This window comes from Vipera ursinii (assembly GCF_947247035.1).
Source record: "Vipera ursinii genome assembly, chromosome: 1".
Taxonomy (NCBI): domain Eukaryota; kingdom Metazoa; phylum Chordata; class Lepidosauria; order Squamata; family Viperidae; genus Vipera; species Vipera ursinii.
Genome location: NC_139512.1, coordinates 104,148,011 through 104,170,440, shown reverse-complemented (window position 1 = coordinate 104,170,440; position 22,430 = coordinate 104,148,011). Strand labels below are relative to the sequence as shown.

Here is a 22,430-nt window from a genome sequence, read left to right as displayed (position 1 = left end):
AGGGACAGCCACAGAGAACGCTGGCCCAGTGGCGTAGCGTGGGGGGTGCAGGGGGGCCGGCCGCACCGGGCGCAACATCTGGGGGGGCGCCCATTAAGCTCGCCGGAGGGGGACGATTCTGCTTCGCCGAGGGTCGGAGGAGCGAGCGAGTGGGCGGAGCATAGAAAGCAACCGCATTTGCTGCGCCCAGCCAGAGCGGGATCCCGTCCTCTCGCGGCTGCGGATCGCCTCCTTTCTCGGGTGGGGGTGGGGAGGCTTGGCGGCGTCTCGCCTCCCTCTCTTTCTCCCGCCGCGGCTCTCCTCCGCTTGGCTCTCAACCTGCAAGCCTGCCCCCCCCGACCCAGCTCCCGCCCCCATCTCCTTTCCCGGAGGTAAAGATGAGATCCCCCCATCTCTCTTAGATTCAGAAGACCCGGTTGCTGAAGTCGTGAACTCGCCGGGTCGCGCCCGTCTTCACGGGGCCTGAATGAAGGCGTCGGTGTTAAATCTAAATAACCAATCCATCACCCTCCATTTAAGCAAGAGGAACGGATGGGCGGTTCTCAAAATCACTCGGCGGCTGCCCCTGATCTTGAACTTCCTCTTAACCAAGACAAACGGGAGCTCCCAGGTTGAGAATTCGGAGGAGCTTCCCCTCGGCCGTGGAAGTTCACTTTTGAGACAGCCGCTATCTTTGGGCAATTGGTTTCACTGGGTTTCTATTGTGGGGTAAGGAGGGGGAGGGGGGCAATGTACCTTGTCCGGAAGGTATTGAGGAGAGGAGGAAGGTGACTGGAGAGGGACGGAAGTCCAGGTAGCGCCAAGTCCCTGAAATCTCTGCCAGAAAAGGAAGGAAGAGAACAGCGCTTGTCCTAGTCCTAGTTGGGAAGAGGACTCTGCCTGAAATTGACTAGTCAACGGGACTTCAGAGTTTGCCCTTTGGGGGGTAGGTCCGAGAAATTGACAAGACCCACTCTCGAATCCGTGTTGAATTTAATAAGGTCACTTTATAGTCCAATCCCCTCCGTGCTGAGAAGTAGCCGAAGCAAGTTCCGTGAGATTCATTCCCAGGTAAGCAGAGACTTCCCAGTACGTTCGACTACAGCATCCCTCATCCTTGATTGACCCTGGACGAATTGGTGATGACTGGGACTTGAAATCCAGGACATCGAGCGAGCCCGGGTTGGGAGGGGAAAGGGGGAGGAAGGGGGTAGCCTGGACTGTGGGTCTGCAGGAGGCAACAATCTGGAATATGGACAATTTGAAATAACCTTGGGAAGCTGAGGCATTGTAAGTTGGAAGTCATTGTTGCCTAACATGTTGGGTCACCCCACACCACATGCTAAGCCATAAACCGTGGTTGGTATCCAGGGTTTAGGACAAGATGGAGAAAACTAGCCAATTGTGGGATCATAAATCTTGATGAAGCCCATCATCGCTCCATGTGATGTATGCACTCAATCTACAAACGTAGTCCAAGCCTATTCACATCTGTTGTAAGGTCATTCTCTCGTGGGGTTTATCTTGACATCCACTAAGAGTGGAACAAACATGCCCCATTAACCATTTTCAACGCCATGTCCTCTCTTTGTCTCATCCTAAATCACAGCTGAGGCACCTTAAAGTTGCCTTGTTTCAGTTTTAAACTAGCATTTTCCCTCTTCTCCAGAGACCCTTTTTTGCCTTGAACCTAACTCAAGGGTAGGCAACCTTGGCTCTTGTATGACTCATGGACTTCAACTCCCAGAATTCCTGAGCTAGTGGAAGAGACTCGAGTGCTAAAATCCACGGGTTAGGGGGCGCAAATTACTTGCTTTGCCCCGGGTGCTGACAACCCACGCTACGCTACTGCGCTGGCCTACATATCCTTCAATCTTTACTCTTTGCAGAGGCGGGGTCCTAAGCAACTGCTTCCTGCCCAAATGCACAGGAGACGCAGATTTCACTTGGAGCAGACTGATCCTAAGATAATATGGAGCTAGGTCACGTAGGATTTTATCAATGGTAAACCAGCACTTTGTTTTGAGCTTGGAATCTCTAACTGGTTAGCCAATGTAGTGACTGTAGAATTGGTGTTGTGACAGCAGCAGCATTCGATTGCCAATGTTCTGGTTATCCCCATGTGGCATTAAAAATTAGTTTGAAAGGAGAAAACACTGGTGTGGCACAAAGAAAGCTAGAGGTCCATCTGGTGTTAGAAGCATACTTGTTGAAAGTGCAGCTTGCAGTGAAGATGAAAAACAAGGCTGTTTTTCTCAAGTACATCATTAATTGGCATTGATTGTTATAAATGAAAATAAATCTCTTGAGGACTTCTCAGTAACTATTCAGACTATCAGTTTTACACAACTAAAAACTGAGACGAAAGCTCGCTATGTTGCTTTCTTGTGAACTTCTCGTCATTTTGACTGGATAGAAGCAAACTAAGAACACTAGTTATATTCCCTTAAAAAATTAAGTACAGGATTGCTTACCAAATAGTCTGTGGATTCTTCTTTTTCTAGGGAGAAGGGTATAGAAAAAATATATATACATTAGTATACAGGTAGTTCTCACTTAACATTCAGTTGTTCAGGAACTATTTGGTTACAATGGTACTGAACAAGGGAAATGTATAACCAGTCCTCATTGTTGCAGATGTCACAGCATTACTCCAACCACGTGATTGCTATTTGTGACCTTCATGGCCAGTTTCTAACAAAGTCAATGGGAAAGCTGGCAGGATGTCACTAATGGCGATCACATGACAATTGAATACTGCATCCTGATGGGATTCACCTAATAAAGGTCACTAAGACTACTCTCATAAGTTGGAGTGGGCCCATGATGTTGTGTCTTATGACTGTGTTGCTTAGCGATAGAATTCCTGGTACCAATTACCCTCGGTAAGTGAGCAATATCTGTATCAGATCTTTGTACAGGGAAAAATTGCAAGATTCCATTGCTAACTAAAGGATCAATAAAGATTCCTTTCATTATAGCAGTTTTGTTAATAACACTGGTCTTCTATTTAAATGTATAGCTAACTAATCATTAGTGTACTTCTTCCTTTGAAATTTCCGATCAAGATTGCAACCTTACGCAATAGGCCACGGGTTGGCACAAAGTACGCTAATGTGTAAAAGGAAATAATTGAGCTTTGTCCCATGGGTGAGGATACTTTAAAAGAGTTTTACTTCATGTTAATATATTTATCCTAGTAATTAAGCTTTGAAACAATTAAGCATTTCTCCAATTGGCTTAGTAGGTTGTATGAATCCACTTATTATGTCTTACATGCTATGATTTATATTTTAGTGCAATCTGAACATCCAGCCAATTGATACTTATTCAACCAGCCTTAGTTAGCAATCTATAGCTAAATATAACATGCAGATCCAACTCACAAATTAGCACACACTGTTTCCTGCTTTGGGTCTCTCAACTTTTCTGTACTTTGGTTCATTTAATATTAGATAACAAGTTACTTCATATTTAGCGAATCATCAGGAAATTACCTTTCTTCATTACAGAATTGGATTTTTTCGGTTTATATCTCACAACGAAGAACACCACCGCCACCGCCAGCGCCAGCACCAGCACAAATACACCAACACCAATCAAGATGTAACACCATGTAAATGAGGAATCTGAAGTTTTTAAAAGACAGAACAGGAAGCCTTTAAAAATTTTTAGATAATGAGACTTTTATGCATATGCATTTACAACATGCCAAAAATGGAGGTTAGATTTACAGTTCATGGTACACCTGTATGAACCCTGACATTACATTTTGAAGACTGTGTATGGCTAAGCACGTTGCATGCACCCAATACATTCTTGTTTATTCAGTGAAACATAATTTGGCAAATTATAATTTAGCATAATGAGCAAATCCAGGCAACTGCTTTAGGGAACAAAATTAGCCAGTGCTTTAGAGAAACTAATAAATTATCCTCCGATAATAAAAATGGCTTTCATTTCTGGAATGCAGGGACCAGTCTCTGTCACTTCTCCCAAGATTTTGTTTCAGGGCAAAGGAAGAGAATGCATGCCTGTCCATACACATGCCCACATCCATACAGAAGATAATCTGTTGCCCTCCAAATGATTTGACTACAATTCCCATAATTTTTTGCTGTTGCTCATATTAAGGATGATTGGAGTTTTAACTCCAAAAAGAAATCAGTTTCCTTACTCCAAACAGGCAAAACAGTACTAATGTTCTAATTCTGGGAAAGAAAAATATTCTAGTTATATACTCTTTTCATGTACCAGATTAAGAAGTCTCTCAGCCTGGTATTTTTCCCCCCAAAATAGACTACAGGTAGTCTTTGGGTTATGACCCTAATTTGGACTGGAATTTTCATTAGTAAAGAAGTCCTTAAGTGAAACATCGACCATGTTTAATGACATCTGTCCAGGCTGCAGTGGTTAGGCTAGGATTGCACACTGGTTAGGTGAGGACCTCACATCATTCCTGTCCTGTGTGAACTGCCTCTCCTTCAGCACGGACAACTGCAAAACAAAATCACTTGAAGCTGGTTTCTGCAGCTTCCCCATTGTTTGAGTTATAATGCAATGTTAAACTATCATTAAAATAAAAATACAGGTAGTACTCGACTTACGACAGTTTGGTCTATGATCACCTGAAGTTACGATATTAACCTGCATGTGGTAGTCCGCATTTTGTATCTGTTGTAGCATTGCAGTGTTCCACAATCACCTGTCCTTCAGGACACCTAGAAATTAGTTGGTTTTTTTTAAAAAAGGTAGATTGTTTATTAAAGAAGGCATATCTATCTTTTGAATGAAAAATAACAAAGCTGCCTCGGGGTTTTGAAAAGTCTCTGTCAGCTCTGGAGTAAGAACCCATCAAGGTGTTTGTTCTTCTACAATCTAGCATGTAAAAATATAAATACTTATCCAGTTCAGTTTTGTTTACAAAATGGGATACATTTTGCAGACAATCTTGAGAACTGAGGGGCTGAAATATGACGAATTTTATAGAAATTGATAGAGTTCTTTTTTTTTAACAAAAGCTTAACTTCCTTATTTTAGGATAAAACGGTATCCTAATTATGCCCATTGTAAATCACAGGACTGACTGCTGGAGTTTGATGAGGAAGAATAACAGATTTAGTGGACTTTTCCACAAAATAATTTAAGAGGCCTGTCCGGCAAACCTTACCCAACTGAGAATGGGACTTTGGTAAAAATTAGGAATGTTCATTTAACAAAACTGCCTCCAATGGCAAAAATACCACAAATGGAATGATGAAAAGGGTAACACTACTAAAGTCATGCTGATCTAGTTACAGAAATGTTATTTCTCCTATCTACAATTACAATGTTTTATACAAATCAGGAATGGCAATGTTTGAGATCTAGAAATCTGGCAATGTTTGAGATCTGGACCAATTCAGTGGCAACATCTTCGAGAAATGTACCAACTTCATACAAGATGTAGGCCCAAATTTTTGTTGTCTATTTTTAAGGGTAGAAATACGAAGACAGACTCTGAATGGCAAAGTACCCCCCACTTCCATCAATTATGGGCCCCAAATAAATGTTCAGTCTTATTTTTAGGGCTTGAGGAGGGTAATCCTGTTAAGCACTACCCAAATTTGGCCATTTAAACTAAATTTCAGCCACATATTTTCAGAGGGGCTTCCTGCAGCTCAGAAATTACCTGCCCTATATAAATGTTGAAACCTGCTCTTTAGCTTTGTTGTGACTCTTTGTAACACTCAGAAGTCTCCCTCTCCCCCAAAAATAATAGACCAATACTACAGTCTTCCAAAGGAGCTAGAATCAGAACTGAACAAATCTATGTTCTGAAAAGGAAAAAAAAATCCTTTGATTTGCAATCGTTTGTGTGTGTGTGTGTGTGTGTGTGTGTAAATATCTAACATATGAGATCTAGAAATGAAGGACAATTTTATGAATCTTTATTAACTTTCCATAACATATAAGTGTAATCCTTATTTTTTCTGTCTTCTGAACTTCTATTTGTCCCTTCTAAATACACGTGCAAAGACTTGTGACCAAAAGCTGTAGACTGCCAGCAATTTGGTGTGTTGATTAAGCAAGGCAGGAAAGTACAGTCTTATTAAAAACAAAACAAAACCAATAACAAGGAGAAGTGAAACAGAATGTAGGAAATTCATCACAAAAGAGTATAACCCTACTGTGCTGGAACCATGAATTCCAAAATTTTGGGCCTTGATGACTAGGAATTCTCTGGACTGTAGTCCTTGCACATCTAAAGGCTATATTTTCAGACTGCTGCATTAGATCAAGAGTCCCCAACTACTGTTAAATCTGCAGCAAAAGCATATTTTGTGGAATGTGTCAGGACTGCATATGCGAAAGTGAATACTGCAACTAAGATAGCCAATAGTTTTTAAATATGCCATTCCAGCCATATTATCCAGTTCTGACATCACAAGGGCCAATTTTATATGTTATTTACATGCAAGTGTGTAGTTCTATACATATGTTGTATATAGTATGTTTAAATGTGTTATGTATGTGTACACTTTGAGAGCAAGCAACTAAATTTCATTTTTAATGTGCGTCATTGTGCCCATAGTAAAAAATGTCAATAAAGGTTATCTATCTATCTAACAAGGGACGCGGTGGTTCAGTGGGTTAGGACGCTGAGCTTGTCGATCAGAAGGTCGGCAGTTTGGCGGGTTGAATCCCGAGTGCCATGTAACAGAGTGAGCACCTGTTACTCGTCCCAGCTTCTGCCAACCTAGCAGTTCGAAAACATGTAAAAATGCAAGTAGAAAAACAGGGAACACTACGGTGGGAAGGTAACAGCGTTCCGTTTTTCACCAACTGTTCGATTATTCTTTATATTGTTTATGCTATTCTTTTAAATCTGAGTTACAAAGATGGGAACTGAGTTGGCTTCACTTATTAGCTCAGCAAAATGAATGAATGGCTATAATGACATATAAATATCACCTTAGCTTAAATGCAATCAATCTATTGCGAGTATTTATACATGTGCAACGTAGTCTGTCATAAAAGGGAATTGCACCATAAGTATACTAATGTACATACCGCTTCTTGCATTTCACACATTCCTCACAGCCTTCAGGACAAAAATAGCCATCATTGCAGTGGCATTCAGTGTTCTTCTTCCTGGTGCAAGGTGTTATCATTCTGTAACCTGAAACAGAATTTCATTTCATTAAATTTATATGCCGCCCTTCTCCCTGAGGACTCAGGGTGGCTCACAACAATAAAAATTAAAAAACATAGAGTAAAAAATTTCAAAGAGAATTAAACAATAAATGCAAAATTACAAAACAATTTAACCCAATAAAAAGCCTAATTAAAAATCGTAGTCAGTCCAGGCCCGCTTGTTGGAACAACCACATCTTCAGGTCACGGCAGAAGGACCGAAGGTCAGGGGCCATCCGCAGCTCCGGAGGCAACTCATTCCAGAGGGTCGGTGCACCCACAGTGAAGGCTCTCCCCTAGCTTACCAACACGGACAATGTTTACACACTTCTCTTTATCAAACTCTAAAGGAGATATTAAAAATGAAACAAAATAGAAAAGGACAAAGATCCCTAAGGGGTAGATAAACGGGTTGCAGGAGTACTTTGGCGCAGGGAAAAATGAAGTTTCAGGCAGTGGGCAACTAAGCCCTCAGGTTCCTAAACACAGTCCTCAGCCTAGAATCGTAGATGGAAGAGGTCATTTAGGTCACCCAATTAATGCAGGAATCCAAATTAATATCTAACTTCTGCTTGAATATATCCAAGTAAAGGCAAGTGGCTACCTCTCTGGGTGATTGGCTTAATTACGGCTTAATTTCAGAAGCCCTGTGCAAATAGATGAATTCAGACTTTCCTTAAAAGCAAGCTGTCTCCATTACAACTGCCCAACAGGCAAGGAAGAAAGGGTTGGGAGACAGAAGCCTATGAAAAATAAGGTTTATTGCTGAGACCAGGTGACTTTGGACCAAAAAAGTACCCAACCTAAACCTTACTCAGTTTAAACAAAGTTAGAGATGAGGAGGTGATTGTGGTAAAAGGCCAGCAAAATTCTATGGCATGTAATGCACTACAAGACTGTGGCAGAATGTTACAATCTGATGCTGAAAAGTAGCACAATTCAGGAACAATATCCAAAGTGTACCGTACCAGGTTTGCATTCATCACATGGTAAGCAGTTAAGTAGACCATTGTCATGTTCAGTATAGTTTTCTCCATCTGTGCAAGATTTACATATTCCCTGTGTATGTGGTGAAGTGCAGTATTCCTCAACACGGGTACCTATGATATGGGATAGCAAATGAAAGTTAGTGTTCAAATAAATGTAGTTATACCACCAACTGTTTTCCAACTACATGTTACAAGACTGCCAACTAATGAAGAACTTTCACAATGGAACCATGAGATTAATATCTGAACTAATATGGATTAATTACCGATTGATAAATTACCTCTGTTCTGCTGTTTAAGTCTTGTGTAATTAAGCAGCCAAGCAGAGCCAACAAAATCATTCACATTTGTGGTCAAAATCACCCAACAAGTACAAAAGCATATACAATACAGATTTCTCTCTGTTCCCTATAAGGCAGGGGTCTTCAAACTTGGCCCTTTTATGGCTTGTGGACTTCAACTCCCAGAATTCTTCAGCCAGACATGCTGGCTGAGGAATTCTGGGAGTTGAAGTCCACAAGTCATAAAAGGGCCAAGTTTGAAGACCCCTGCTATTAGGGATGAACACAACTGAACACAGCAAATGATTTTTCATCCCCCAAATAATGTTTTGCCTGAATCAGGATATCCACAAAGGTTCTTACAACAATTATATTGGCACTGTTGGCAGAGGAGGCAGGGCATGAGGGCAATATCCCTAAATAGTAGAAATGAGAACTCCAAATTAAGTTTGATAAATAAGCATTAAAAATAAATTAATAAAATCCATTTTATTAGTCTTGCATGAGATGTATGATATGAATGCATTTTCACCCAGGGTCATCATAATCTCACTAGATTTGTGTTTTAAGAACTCTTTAACTGCTATGCCTTTGCTGATTCTGGCCCGACACACATTGGAATTCAACCATACAATTGATCAGCAGCAAATTATATCTTGATGCCTTTACTAAAGGACATCACAAAGTCTTACTGGAAGCACAATGATGACTATGATCCATGCCCTATTAAAGCAATGGGGATGGCCAGGTTCCAATGCCAACCTTTGGCCATGTACTATTGCTAGATGCTGTTGGGCAGTCAAGCTTACAAAATCATTCAGAAGAAGCAAGAATAAACCATCTTGTCAGCAAGGAAGTTTTGGCAAATTGGAATACAACTGCTTCTTTTGTAACAAATGGTATTTGCCGATTCCAATCAACTGTTTTTGTCTCTTTTGCAAAGCTGACATTGCTACTAACAAAACACCAATCAACCTAAAAACAGTTTTCCAAGATAAAGCCAGAACTTTATTTAAATTAGATGCAGAACATATCAAAAGAGCTTTATTGATAAAATATTTAATAACGCTATCATTCTATAAAGAAGATTTAGATTTTAGATTTAGGTTTTAGATGAGTACCAGATTTTTTACACCAGTATTCTAAAGCAGCAGCTCCCAAACTTTCTGCCTACACAGACCGGCGGCAGAGAGTAGGGGGATAGACACACAACCTAGATTCTGCACTTGCACAAATAAAGCTCCACTGCTGCTTCCACGGCCCCATTCCCAACAGGCCGTGGTTCACTATAGACCCCTGTTCTATAGAGATTAAACTGCCTAAAATGATTTGGTGGAACACCCATGAAGCCTCTTTGAGAATTTATGCTGTGAATCATTGATAGATGCAGGAAACTGCCTTACAGAATGGCTGTCTATCTAAAAGGCTAAGGGTGGGAAGATAGAGCCTCTTCTTAGGAGAAAAGGTGGTATAAAATGTAAAGGTAAAGGTAAAGTTTCCCCCGCACATGCGTGCTAGTCATTTCCAGGTGCTCATCTCCGTTTCAAAGCCGAAGAGGCAGCACTTGTCCGAGGACGTCTCCGTGATCATGTGGCCAGCATGACTAGACGCCAAAGGCACACGGAACGCTGTTACCTTCCCACCATAGTGGTCCCTATTTTTCTACTTGCATTTTTACGTGCTTTCGAACTGCTAGGTAGGCAGAAGCTGGGACGAGTAACAGGCGGTCACTCCACTACACGGCACTCGGGATTCGACCCGCCAAACTGCCGACCTTCTGATCAACAAGCTCAGCGTCCTAACCCACTGAGCCACCGCGTTCCTGGTATAAAATGAAGTAGTTGTAAAAAATATATGCAAAAGTCTATGTGACTTCCGGGTACCTTCTATCTCTTTTAAAATGAATCTAATTTTGTCATAGGAACTATTTCTAGCAAATGGGCAAACTGTTATTTTACTGAGGAAGCACAACCAGTTTCAGATGTACACAACAGGAAAAAAGATGCTGTAAGTAGCAAGATAATGGTTAAGACATGGCAAAGGGACAATGTTAAGAGAAGAAAATTCCATTCAAATGTCATAGTTGTCATATCTCAAGCAACTGGTCAAAAAGCGAATAAAAATGGACAGGTCAGGCTGTGTGTATTTTCATTAAGTTCACAAGCACTAGATTACCTAATTTAAAAATAAAATCAATTGTAGAAGGGATGTAAATGAAACATATCCCTTCCATTGTTTGATACAATTTTCCTTCAGTTTGCCTTTAATTCCAGAATCAATTTAATTGATTCCAGAATCAATTCCAGGCTTCAGACCAGAATACAAGGATGCCCATCTCTCCCTATTCTTTATTTGTTCCTTAAAATGATTGCCCATTTTCATTTTTTTAAAGGATCAGGTGACAGCACTGAGTGATCTTGGACAATCTTTAAAACAAAAAAAAAAAGAAAAGAAAAGAAGTAGCAGCAGCTAAACAAGATCAGGTTAGAACTTGAATGAGAATATGCCAGAACCTCAGATGACTAAATGCTAGCCTTGAAAGTCAAAGAATGCTTCAGAAAGTGGTAATGGCAAACAATTTCCACATTATTGCAAAGAAAACATTAATATATCCATGTAATACCCATCCAGAGTGTTCTATTCATGGGAATCTTTTTCTTTAGTATGTCCTACAAAGTGGAACTACAATTTTCAGAATTCATAGCTGGTTGGCAATATTGGACACTGCACAGGAACAAATAGAGGTAGTCCTCGACTTACAACAGTTCATTTAGTGACTGTTCAAATTTACAACGGCACTGAAAATAGTGACTTACAACCATTTTTCACACTCGTGATCGTTGCAGCATCCTCATGATTACATGATCAAAATTCAAATACTTGGCAACTGACTCATATTTATGATGGTTGCAGTGCCCCGGGGTCATGTGATCCTCTTTTGTGACCTTCTGACATGCAGTCAATGGGGAAGCTAGATTCATTTAACAACCGTGTTATTATCTTATCGACTGAAATGATTCACTTAACAACTGAGGTAAGAATAAAACTCATTTAACAAATGTCTCACTTAACAACAGAAATTTTGGGCTCAATTATGGTTGTGAGTTGAGGACTACCTGTACAGAATGGCCCAAAATGAGAAAGGATTTCTTAGTGATAACGGGATTCAAAGACATTTCCTATTGACACTAATTGTTTTACAGTAGCTTGTGTGTTATTTCAAAAAAGACAGCACCAATTTCTTTCAGGGGAATATAAAATCATATTATCATCATATTATGACAACTTACCTGCAGGACAAAGTTTGCAACAAATCCCAGAATAAAACATTTCTCCAGGATCACAGGAGTTTTGCCGTGATGGAGATTCAACCTAGGGGGTTTGGAAAGAGAGACGTTCCTAGTCATTACGCTTTTCCAGAAATATTATTTTGTCTTAATCAGAGATGCATGGGCCTGTTTGATGCATGCTCAGAGTGAAACCATTGTTCTGCAAAGCTGTCAAGATAAACTAAATTCAAATTCTACCATCCAAAGAAAATAAATTGTGATCTTTGCACTCCAGAACAAGTGCAGGGCGGAGGGAGGATAGGGATTACGGTATATACTCCTTCTCATGGAATGAGTATAATATGCTATGGGTATAATATGAGTAATTTGTCCATTTATAAATTGCTACAGGCTCAGAATAAAATACAGTACAATTTCCTTCACTTTGGTAATGGAGCTGACCTACTTCTGCTAAGGTCTTCTTCCTCACTCTCTACAATTCTTTGCCCCACATTGGACAACTAGATGTTTTTGGGAAGCTCACATGAACAAGGAGTGCAAATTATTATCTTCCACCACTGCTTCCTACCATCTAATTTTTAAGGAATGCTGCCTATTATAACAGTGAAGAAAGAGTAGAAAGTCTATGAATCAAGCAGCTTTTGGAGTATTTCGTGGCTTCTAGATGAAACAAGAGGAACTACAAAAGCCACTTCACAAATCAAAACTCTTCCAAAAGCTTCAAAATAAATATAAAAACCATAATGGCTATATTACTCAATGAGGAAAAAAATATTTTTTTTGAAACACATGTGGCAGTTAGAGTAACCTGACACCAATACCTACAACTGGATAAAACACCAAGTGAACAATATTCATCTTGATGCTGATCCTAATGATTGAAAAAAGCTAACCTAATCTAATATTTGAACTGTCTTCTCTCTTTCTATCTCCTACTTTTTACAGCATTTTGTCCGATGAGTATTGCTGGAGAACTTAAAATCTTGAGTATCTCTGGCATTTTGATTGGTCCCTAATAAAGAGGTTACCCCAATTCAAATATTCAACCAATGATGATTCAGCCAAGATCTGGGGAATTATATATCTATATACTACTAACATTCTCCTATCTTTTTGTCTGTTTGTAAAGCCCAAACGGTGCATCATTGTGCAAAGCGTTTTGAATCAAGGTACCTCAATTCTGCTAACTTAAGAGATGTGTATAAAATCTGGGAGTCTTTACTTCTGTGTAATTGAAATTTCAAGGATCTTCACACCAGTGGTATTTGCAAAATTGTAGCCACTGCCAGCAGCATCTCGCTCACATGATTGTAACTTCCAATATTCTCTGTCAGTTTCCCACAAGTAAAGTCAGTGGGGAAGCTGGCAGGAAGTCGGAAGTTGTTCATGCTTCCACTGCTTCTTTGCCGGCACATAGTCATTCTGTTTCTCTGTTTAGGTAAGGAAGTGCATCTGAAAGGATGAACCAACAGGTCACGGTTTGTCTAGTTAACAATATAAAGTTGGAACTCTCAAATTGCTTACACAGGAAAGCATCTGGATAACTGTTAAAGTAGAATAGTAAAGGTAAAGGTTCCCCCGCACGTGCGTGCTAGTCGTTTCCGACTCTAGGGGCTGGTGCTCATCTCCGTTTCAAAGCCAAAGAGCCAGCGCTTGTCCGAGGATGCCTCCATGGTCATGTGGCCAGCATGACTAGATGCCAAAGGCGCATGGAACACTGTTACCTTCCCACCGTAGTGGTCCCTATTTTTCTACTTGCATTTTTATGTGCTTTCGAACTGCTAGGTTGGCAGAATAAAGTAGAATACCTAACTTTAAATGTAAGTATATGGCAACAGATGGAAACTGGAATGAATCATAGCATCAAGTAATACAGGGCTAGCAGTTCAAATCCAGTGAACAAAGAGATGAGGCCAATTCATATTTGCAAAGGAACATTACATGGTGTCAGAATAATGCCAGTCAAAGCATACATTACTGAAATAAGTCAATGGAACATATTTCCCTATAGTGCATCAGAAGTTGAAATATATAAAAATCAGAAAGCAGGTTGAGATCATTATTTTAATCAAGAAAAGCTGACCTAGAAAATTGAACCTTATATTTCTTTCATAACTAACAGAATGTGTGGTAAAATGAATAATTTCACTCAATACTCTGAAAGAAAATGTTATTATATGGTTATTCTCCACATAAGATCCCTTCAAATCAAAATAAAATGGTACAGTATGTCAGAGAGAAAAGATTCCATTACCTTGTTGAGTCACTTTTCTATTCTTTAGATTTTTTTTCCTTGGGCTAAAAAAGGCAACTACTGAATCTGCTAACTTAAATTTTAATCCCACTATCTCCTTCTACTCGTATATGAAGGTCAAACTTCAGTTAGGCATACTGTATGAATAACCTTTGATCTATCATGAGTAGCACATGGATAAGCATTAATTTATATTTACCAAGTGTAACATATTTTAAAACAATTACATAAATAAATCAAAACAACAGAAAACAAATTCAACTTTGTTTTAAAACTCTGAGGCTTAATTAGAACCAATAAAATAAGCTAACAACAATCATAAACTTCCTCAAACTCCAAGTTACTTGCTGTTATACTGCAATAGTGAGAAGAGAAACACCATTTCTAAAGATTGAAGGTGTTAAGCAGCTGTTAGTGGTAACCACTCTTACTCAGAAGTAACTCCCAATCTAGTCATAGTATTGCACTCTAAATCTTAATTGGTCCACATCAAGTATAATGCAAAGAAACTGATTTGCATGTTCATGACATCCTTTCTTTCTTCCTTAGTTAGCATTGGCAGTCTATGAATTTTTTCCTGATACCTAGCATTTGACCATTAGATCTTGAAGTACAAAATTAGGAATCTATTATTTATTTATTTATTGCCTTTTTTATCCCACTCCTCTCATTGAGAAGGATCTAAGAATTTAAAGCTGAAGAGTAGCAGGAGAACCTTCCTGGGAGTGGAATGGGACAACCTGCCGCAGGACAATTCAACAATTTAATAATTTAAAATAATTTCAATTTTTGTCATTCACGTTTAATTTTGTCCTTTCTTTTGTATCCTTTCCTGCAATGATTCTATTCCACCATTTCTTTGATATTAGTATAACTGTTGTCCTGTAGCAAGTTGACCAGGGCAAGCCGGTTTCATATTTCAAATGTTGTCTATTTCCTTTTATTGTTTTGTCGTATAAAGTTTATGGATCCTTTGCATATATTTAATAAATAAAAAGCTTTATTTATAAATTAGCTGAATTAACCTATTGTGATAAGCAAATATAGCCAGTGAGTCTGATTTTTCAATCTCAGCTTTTTCAAACATAAGTAAAGGTAAAGGTAAAGGTTCCCCCGCACATGCGTGCTAGTCGTTTTCCAACTCTAGGGGCCGGTGCTCATCTCCGTTTCAAAGCCGAAGAGCCAGCGCTTGTCCGAGGACGTCTCCGTGGTCATGTGGCCGGCATGACTAGACGCCAAAGGTGCACGGAACACTGTTACCTTCCCACCGTAGTGGTCCCTATTTTTCTACTTGCATTTTTAGGTGCTTTCGAACTGCTAGGTTGGCAGAAGCTGGGACGAGTAACAAGCGCTCACTCTGTTACGTGGCACTCGGGATTCGATCCGCCAAACTGCCAACCATCTAATCGACAAGCTCAGCATCCTAACCCACTAAGCCACCACGTCCCTTTTTTCAAACATAGAAAAGTGTTTACTGTGCGTATATGTGTGTAGGTGCTTTTCCCTCTTGTGTTCTCCCCCAACATTTCTGTCTCTGCCATCTCCAACTATAGGCCTTTTCTCAGACTGTGCAAGCAGGCACGTTAATGAACTCATATGAAACCAACAGAAATTTTTACAGCCCTTCTTTCCCAGATAACAACACTACTGTAATTCTAGCTCCCTAAATTCTTTGACTCCTCTTCCAAGTCCTTGAGCTCTCTTCAGATGAGGGATGGCACAGGATCCATCTCTTAGCCATGAAACCCATACCAAGGAAGCAAGGTTTTTCATATTTGGAAAACTGTGCAAATATTAAACAAGCATTCAGTTACACTGGTTTTGTTCATAAGGCAAAAATCACTATATTGTGAAATGCAAATTTTAGCTAAAAATTAATATGAATGGCCTGTAACACCACCTTAATTCTATGGTTTTTTTTCTTTTTGGAAAAAAGTTAGGTATTTATATTATTTAGTTCATATATATCTCACAGGAATTTAACATGATCCAGGCTGAATCAAAGATCCAGACAAAAGTGGTTTTAGGCATCAGATTAATGTGTTTATAGAGCTGCTGATTTATTTATTTTTTTGTTATTCTTAGCCTGGGCTATCTATATATTGTAATTTTTTTGCTGTTTTTATTGATCTTGGATTATGCATGCCACCAGAATTCAGTGTATTGTAACAACAATATCTGCCTATCCTAGGCCTTGGGAAGGACTCAAAAGATGGATAAAAATGCCAAACCCAGTCTAAACATCTGGCTAACTGTGCGACTTAATACAAACTGATAAATCCTTGGCACAAAACACGCCAGATTTAATTGTAGTTAAAAAGAAGGAAGTGTGGAGAATTGATGTGGCAATACCAGGAGAGTAGAATAGATGACAAAAAATTGGGGAACTTCGCAAGCATCTAGGTCCAAAAATCAAAAATGAAGGATTATGGCATAAACTGGCAGTGGTGGTCCCAGTGATTACTGACAGTGCCATGCCCAAAAGCCTTGAATGGCACTTAGAAAATCTGCTTATTGAAAATATCTGTCATTTACAAAAGGCCATACTGCTTGGATCTGCACATATATCACGCCAATACATTAGATTCCCTACATTCTATGGGAAGAAGTGAATGTGAATGAAAACCAACACTAGCTAAGAAATCACTAGCTTTGATTTCACATGTTGTGCATATAATAATTTGTAATATGTATATTACAAGGATTGGTAATTATCAATTAGTTACTAGTTGTAATGGAGTAGTAGTGCACCATATAAATGCTTCACATTGCTCTTCGGTATAGAACTTTTACATTTCACACATATACAGAATTTTTCCCTCTCCTGATCATGATCTTCACTCTCTCCTCCTCTTAAAAAAAACCTTTGCAGAGTAAGCCTCTGGCTCCCATCATCTTGAATTACCTCACAGAATTAAGAAAATGTAAAATATAGAACTATATTTGTACTTGGTAAAATTGTGAGCACTATTAAGTAAACATTCAAACTGCTCTTTGAACTCTGAAACTAGTAGAAGAAACATATGCATGCTATTTAAACTCAGCTGTGTTTAAAAGTGCTAAAATTCAAACTTGATGAGGAGCTCAGTGGAAAATGAAAGTTTGTTCACCATTTTGTAAATTTTGATTTGTCTTAGTAAGATTCCCAAACTTTTAATCTGCACAGTGTTTTCAGAATTTAGTTTCCCTTTTTCCCATATGAGAGCGTACAATAGTTTGCTTTTTAGAAGCATGGCCCTCAAATTGGAAGATTAATTTTCTATCATGAGAAGATGGGAATCTTTCCAAAACAGTCTTTCAACCATAGAAATGCAAACGGTAGTTTTTATCTAGTGCAAAAACCAAAGATTTAAGCATTGCTGATATAAAACACATTTGTGCTTTTTGCCTATTAAAGAACTGCAATATTCTAGGTAACTATTGCATTTTGTTTTGTAAGAGAACAGCATTTATGCATTCTCTGTAGTTCAGAGCAAAACCTGAAATCTTATCAGGGTTGAGCCTAATCCAATCAAGTCCACTGCATTCTACTTTAAACTTCCACTCAATATAGATTCTTTAAAATCAAAATGTTTTCCCTTGCTCTTTTTTAAAATCCCAAATCCTTTCTAATTTTTATTGAATTTTTTTTACAGGATAAAAACAATACAAATTTAAAGAAAAAAGCAAAGTGATTAAGAAAGAAAGAACAGGGGCAGAAAAGAAAGGGGGGAAAGGGGGAGGAGATCTAAAGGAGTAACTTCCAAACTTCTTTACAGCGTGTACAAAGAAAGGTATTTCTGTTTTAACTCCTCAGGATCATGGCTCCCTTCTTACCATATTCCATTCTGTTTTTCAGCAGTTCAAAAAAAGGTTAAAATCCAAAACCCCGAAGAGAACTCATACTTTCCTCTAAAACTTTCTGAGTAGTGCATTTAATTTTGTGAAAAGCACTGTCTAGCGCAGCGTTTCCCAACCTTAGGAACTTGAAGATGCGTGGACTTCAACTCCCAGAATTCCCCAGCCAGCATAGCTGGCTGGGGAATTCTGGGAGTTGAAGTCCACGCATCTTCAAGTTCCTAAGGTTGGAAAACGCTGGTCTAGCGATAAACACTGATTTACAAGAAATGTGAATCACCTCGCAAATGTACTTCCTCATTACTTCTACGGGAGTCCTTTCACTCTCCATCCTGAGCCCGTGCACAATGCCAGTTTACCGATGTGCTTTAGCCATGCGCTGATTCCTAAAACACTTGCAGGCCACCAGGCTGGGGAAACTAAAGTGCTAGATTAGAGGGGGCAGCACATTCCATCTTATTTTTAAATGAAACCTTTATAGAACACCTCTAAATGAAAATGCAGGAGTCAGGTTGTCCATCATACAGCTGGTTTGCTTAGTGCAGGGGTCTTCAAACTTGGCTAAGGAATTCTGGGAGTTGAAGTCCACAAGTCATAAAAGGGCCAGGTTTGAAGACCCCCGGCTTAGTGCATGGCATAAACTCAGCCAACTGCGGTTTATTCAATAAACCAGAGCATAGCTATTTGAGGGAACACCTGCTGCCGGCATCAAACGCCCTTCGCCCAGTGCGCTCCCACAGGGGGGGTCTGCTCAGGGTGCCGCCGGTGAGAGATTGCCGGCGGGTGACACCCAGGGATAGGGCCTTCTCGGTGGGAGCGCCTGCCCTCTGGAACCAGCTGCCGGTGGAGCTGAGGACTGCCCCCGACCTCCGATCATTCCGCCGGGGCCTGAAGACCTGGCTCTTTGAGCTCTCAGGCCCAGGCTGAGGAGAAATTTTTAATTGGGGTTTTAATGTATCCAGGGTAATTTAATATTTTTTTAATTGGTTTTTTAACTTTTGTATGGTGGATTTTTAATTCCCTGTAAACCGCCCTGAGTCCTCAGGGAATAGGGCGGTATATAAATGTAAATAAATAAATAAATAAATAAATATCACTAGGGCAGGGGTAGGCAACCTCGGCTCTTTTATGACTCATGGACTTCAACTCCCAGAATTCCCGAGCCAGCCAAGCTGGCTCAGGAATTCTGGGAGTTGAAGTCCATGAGTCATAAAAGAGCCGAGGTTGCCTACCCCCTGCACTAGGGAGTAACATAAACTGTGGAACGGACCAGAAATGTCTTAAACCCAGGATGTCCTTTTTTACGTCACAAGTCATGAATAACAGTAAGTCTTCTCAGTGCAGATAGGAACTATTTTTTAAAAAAAAATGGCTGGAGGAGCCGAACGGAAACCAAGTTGAGAAAAGGGTAGGATTGGCTTCGCCCCACCGCCGCTACCAAAAAGGAGCACCAAAACCTGCGAAACCTGTTCCAACCAGATGCGGGGCTCGGCCACGCCCCTCGAGTCTCAGCTCGGTCTCAATATTTTTTTTTTTATTTAGCTTTTTAAATCTCGTCCATCTTGAGGTCTGCGCAGCGACACAATGTTACCGGCAGCTAAACAGTTACCTATACAAAGTAAAAGTATTAACAAAAAAATTAAATAAAAAATAAAAATAAATTACGGGAGTGGCAAAATCCGGGGGGGGGTCGACCGGCCGGGTGTCACAACTCCTTGAATTTCCTAACACGACAGCACCAAAAAAAAAAAAGCAAAAAAAAAGCCCGCAAAGTTAACACTCCCAACGTCCAAAAAGGTCGCGATCCAGGAGAGAGAAACCTCTCGCGCCGCCCTTTTTTTTCCCCTTCTCCATCCTGGCTGATCTTCAGGATGGGGGGGGGGGGGTTGGGGGGGAGGTGCAGGACTCCAACTTCCATCGGGAAGAGGCGAGCCAAACTTTTGGCGGACTTTCCTCGGACGGGCTTCTCCCTAACCCTTCCGCCACTCCGCGACCCGAGAGCCGGCCGCTGCTTCAAGCCCGACAAGGATCGCGCGGTGGAATCGATGGAGATCGCACACCGCGCGGGCCCCCGTTCCTTAGGAATCCTCCTCCTCCTCCTCCTCCTCCTCTTCGATCCCCGACGGCCGAGCTCAAGCAGCCCGGAGCTTTTTTTTTCCCCGCCTTATTTTGTTCTTCGGCTTACCTTCGGGAGCGACGTCAAGGCGGCCAAGCACGCCACCATCACTCCCGCCACCGCCATTTCAATGGGCGCCGCTATCACCTCTGCTCTTCTTTAAGGCGGCGGGGTGAAGTCTTGTGACGGGCTAGCTTCTTAACTCTCCACCCCTTTGGGCGCCTACCAGGCGTCACCGGGAATTCCCGCTCGTGAGAAGTCGCAGCAAGCCCGGAAGTTCTTAACCGGGTCTTCTCTAACGGCAAGGGAGCGCAGCCCTGCCACATCCGCAGCTTCCGCGGGGCCACCGAGCAAAAGAGGAGGGGTTTTTGTTGTTGTTGTTGTTTTGGGGGGAGTTGTTGTTGTTGGGGGTAAAACTTTTGACTCCTCCCACTAAAGGAATCAGAAAGCGGCTCTCCTCCAGCACCCACTAAAGAAGCCACGCCTACCCCCAGATTTAACACGTGCCATTGATTGCTTTGCGGGAAGTTACTGGACCTGAGCTCCTTTTTCGCTTCAGGAAAGGCGGAAACGGTTTCTCACTGCCCGCTTTTTTTTTCTTCCGCCGTCCAGTTTAACAGCCTACAATCCCAGGATTCGGTGACGGTCTCTCATCCACCTACTGAGCCTAAATCTGCGAACTTTTTGACTTTCAGATAAGATTGGCCGCTAAACGTCGATCCGGATTTGGTGGCGCAGCGTCACCATCATTATCCAGGTGTTGATGTTGTTCCCTGATGAGACTCTTCTTAGTTAGCTCCCCCCCCCACTTTGCCCCTTTCTGTTCGAATGACCGTCTAATCCAATTTCTCTTGCCCCATTATCTTTAGACTTAGAATTCTGTGTGTGCGTGTTTGTTTGTTTGTTCCCGGGTCTTCAAATCATTGTTGATTGCTGATAACTACATGGACAAGTCCTGACAAGTCCCTACAGTTTTCTTGGCAAGATTTCAAAAGTGGTTTGCCATTGCCTGTTTCTTAGGGCTGAAAGAGAGTGACTGGCCCAAGGTGGCTTTGTGTCTAAGGCAGGGCTAGAAATCATGGTTTCCTGGTTTCTAGCCTGGTGCCTTAAGCATTACAGCAAATGAACTCCTTTAGGCTCAGTCTAAGGGCAAGGAAAAAGTGTGGCCAATATGGACTAAATGGTGGAGAATAAGCTTCAAAGAATACCATGTGGGAAGTCAGCCCTCCAGTGAAGGAAATATTAAAAGGGCAGAAAAATATATTTCCTCAAAGGATCATAAAGAGGCAGAAAAGCATGCCCAGTTTTCTTAATAGCCCCAAGTCTCCCTCCCCCAAGCAGAAACCAGCTCTGTAGAAATGCAGATGTAAATAATCTAGGAAGGTTGGAGGCCCCCAGCTAGAAAAAGAAAAAAGACACCTAAAATCTACATACCCCACCCCACCCAAATAATAGGATTAACCCACAGATGCCAAAGGGACACAGGTCAAAATACATGACACAGGAAATACAAAGCCTCCAACAGGAACAGGAAACAACTCCAAACAAAGGCCCAAGAGGGTATAAAACCCACTCCCTACTACATGTGCTCACTCTTTTCTTCCAGAACCATCTTTCTGTCTGGCTTCAATAAACTACAACCTTCTTTCTAAAGCAGTCGCCATGTTGTTTATTCCCAGCTTGGACTGAACCATGATGAAGAGTTTCTTCAACAACCAGCTCCCAGCGGCTCTCCGGAATTGTGGATCAACTCACATCTGTAAAACTGCTGGAGCAGGAAGTTGAAACATTTGGTTATGTTTGCAGAGCAAAAAAATTAACCACACCTTCCTCATTTTCTGAATACACACAGCACTTCCTACTGACTGAGTTTGGGTAACTTGCTAACCATGATTGTTTTAACCCTGGTTGACTAAACTATACTAACATATGGAAACATAAACTAACCATTCACATTTTAGTTTAGCATGTTGTTCAAACTTAACTCTGTTCATACAACATAAGCCACCAAACAAGGTTAATTAGGTTTATGCAACATGCTAAAGAAATGGATCACAGTGTCATTTAGTATAGCAGTCCAGTTCACACAATACAGGAGGATTTCATGATTTTTCCAGATTTGGCTCATACACGGGTCCATTAGCGATGCTTTATGGTTTAGTGAATTGTGCCAAAACTGAGCTTACGGTGCACTGAACCATAAACTAGTCTATTGTATTTTAGTGTAGCAGGATTTAGATAAAAGTCCAGACAGAGTGGATCCACTGTTTATGGTTCTTATGAGCCATAGTTAATATCAAACCACGGTGAACTTGAATAATTACACTGTGCAAACATAGCCAATTGATTACTTCACTCTTCTCCATCCGAATGTAAACAGGACTCTTACTTGAAGAGCCCACTGTCCAACATGGTCTGCCATTCAGGGATCATCCTGATCATTTTGGATGGTGTTCACAACCCACCTTCTCAATCACAACCCCCTTTCTCAGCTACAGTATGATAACA

General features: G+C 40.8%; 1 protein-coding gene across 4 annotated transcripts in view; it reads right to left on the bottom strand.

Moving 5' to 3' along the window:
* LOC310640573 (tumor necrosis factor receptor superfamily member 10B-like) overlaps positions 1–20,249 on the bottom strand; it is a 34,557-nt gene extending 14,308 nt beyond the window's left edge. For 3 of the 4 annotated variants that reach the window (XM_083362922.1, XM_083362924.1, XM_083362925.1), the window contains exons 1-7: positions 19,992–20,249; positions 11,716–11,797; positions 8,124–8,255; positions 7,033–7,141; positions 4,627–4,700; positions 3,477–3,617; positions 2,454–2,479 (exon numbers count right to left, since the gene is read on the bottom strand). In XM_083362922.1, coding sequence (XP_083219048.1) covers positions 2,454–2,479; positions 3,477–3,617; positions 4,627–4,700; positions 7,033–7,141; positions 8,124–8,255; positions 11,716–11,797; positions 19,992–20,048 — 621 coding nt within the window. In that variant the 5' untranslated portion in view covers positions 20,049–20,249. The remainder of the gene's footprint in view (positions 1–2,453; positions 2,480–3,476; positions 3,618–4,626; positions 4,701–7,032; positions 7,142–8,123; positions 8,256–11,715; positions 11,798–19,991) is intronic. The other variant, XM_083362923.1, reaches the window with a different exon arrangement.
* Positions 20,250–22,430: the final 2,181 nt, after the last annotated feature.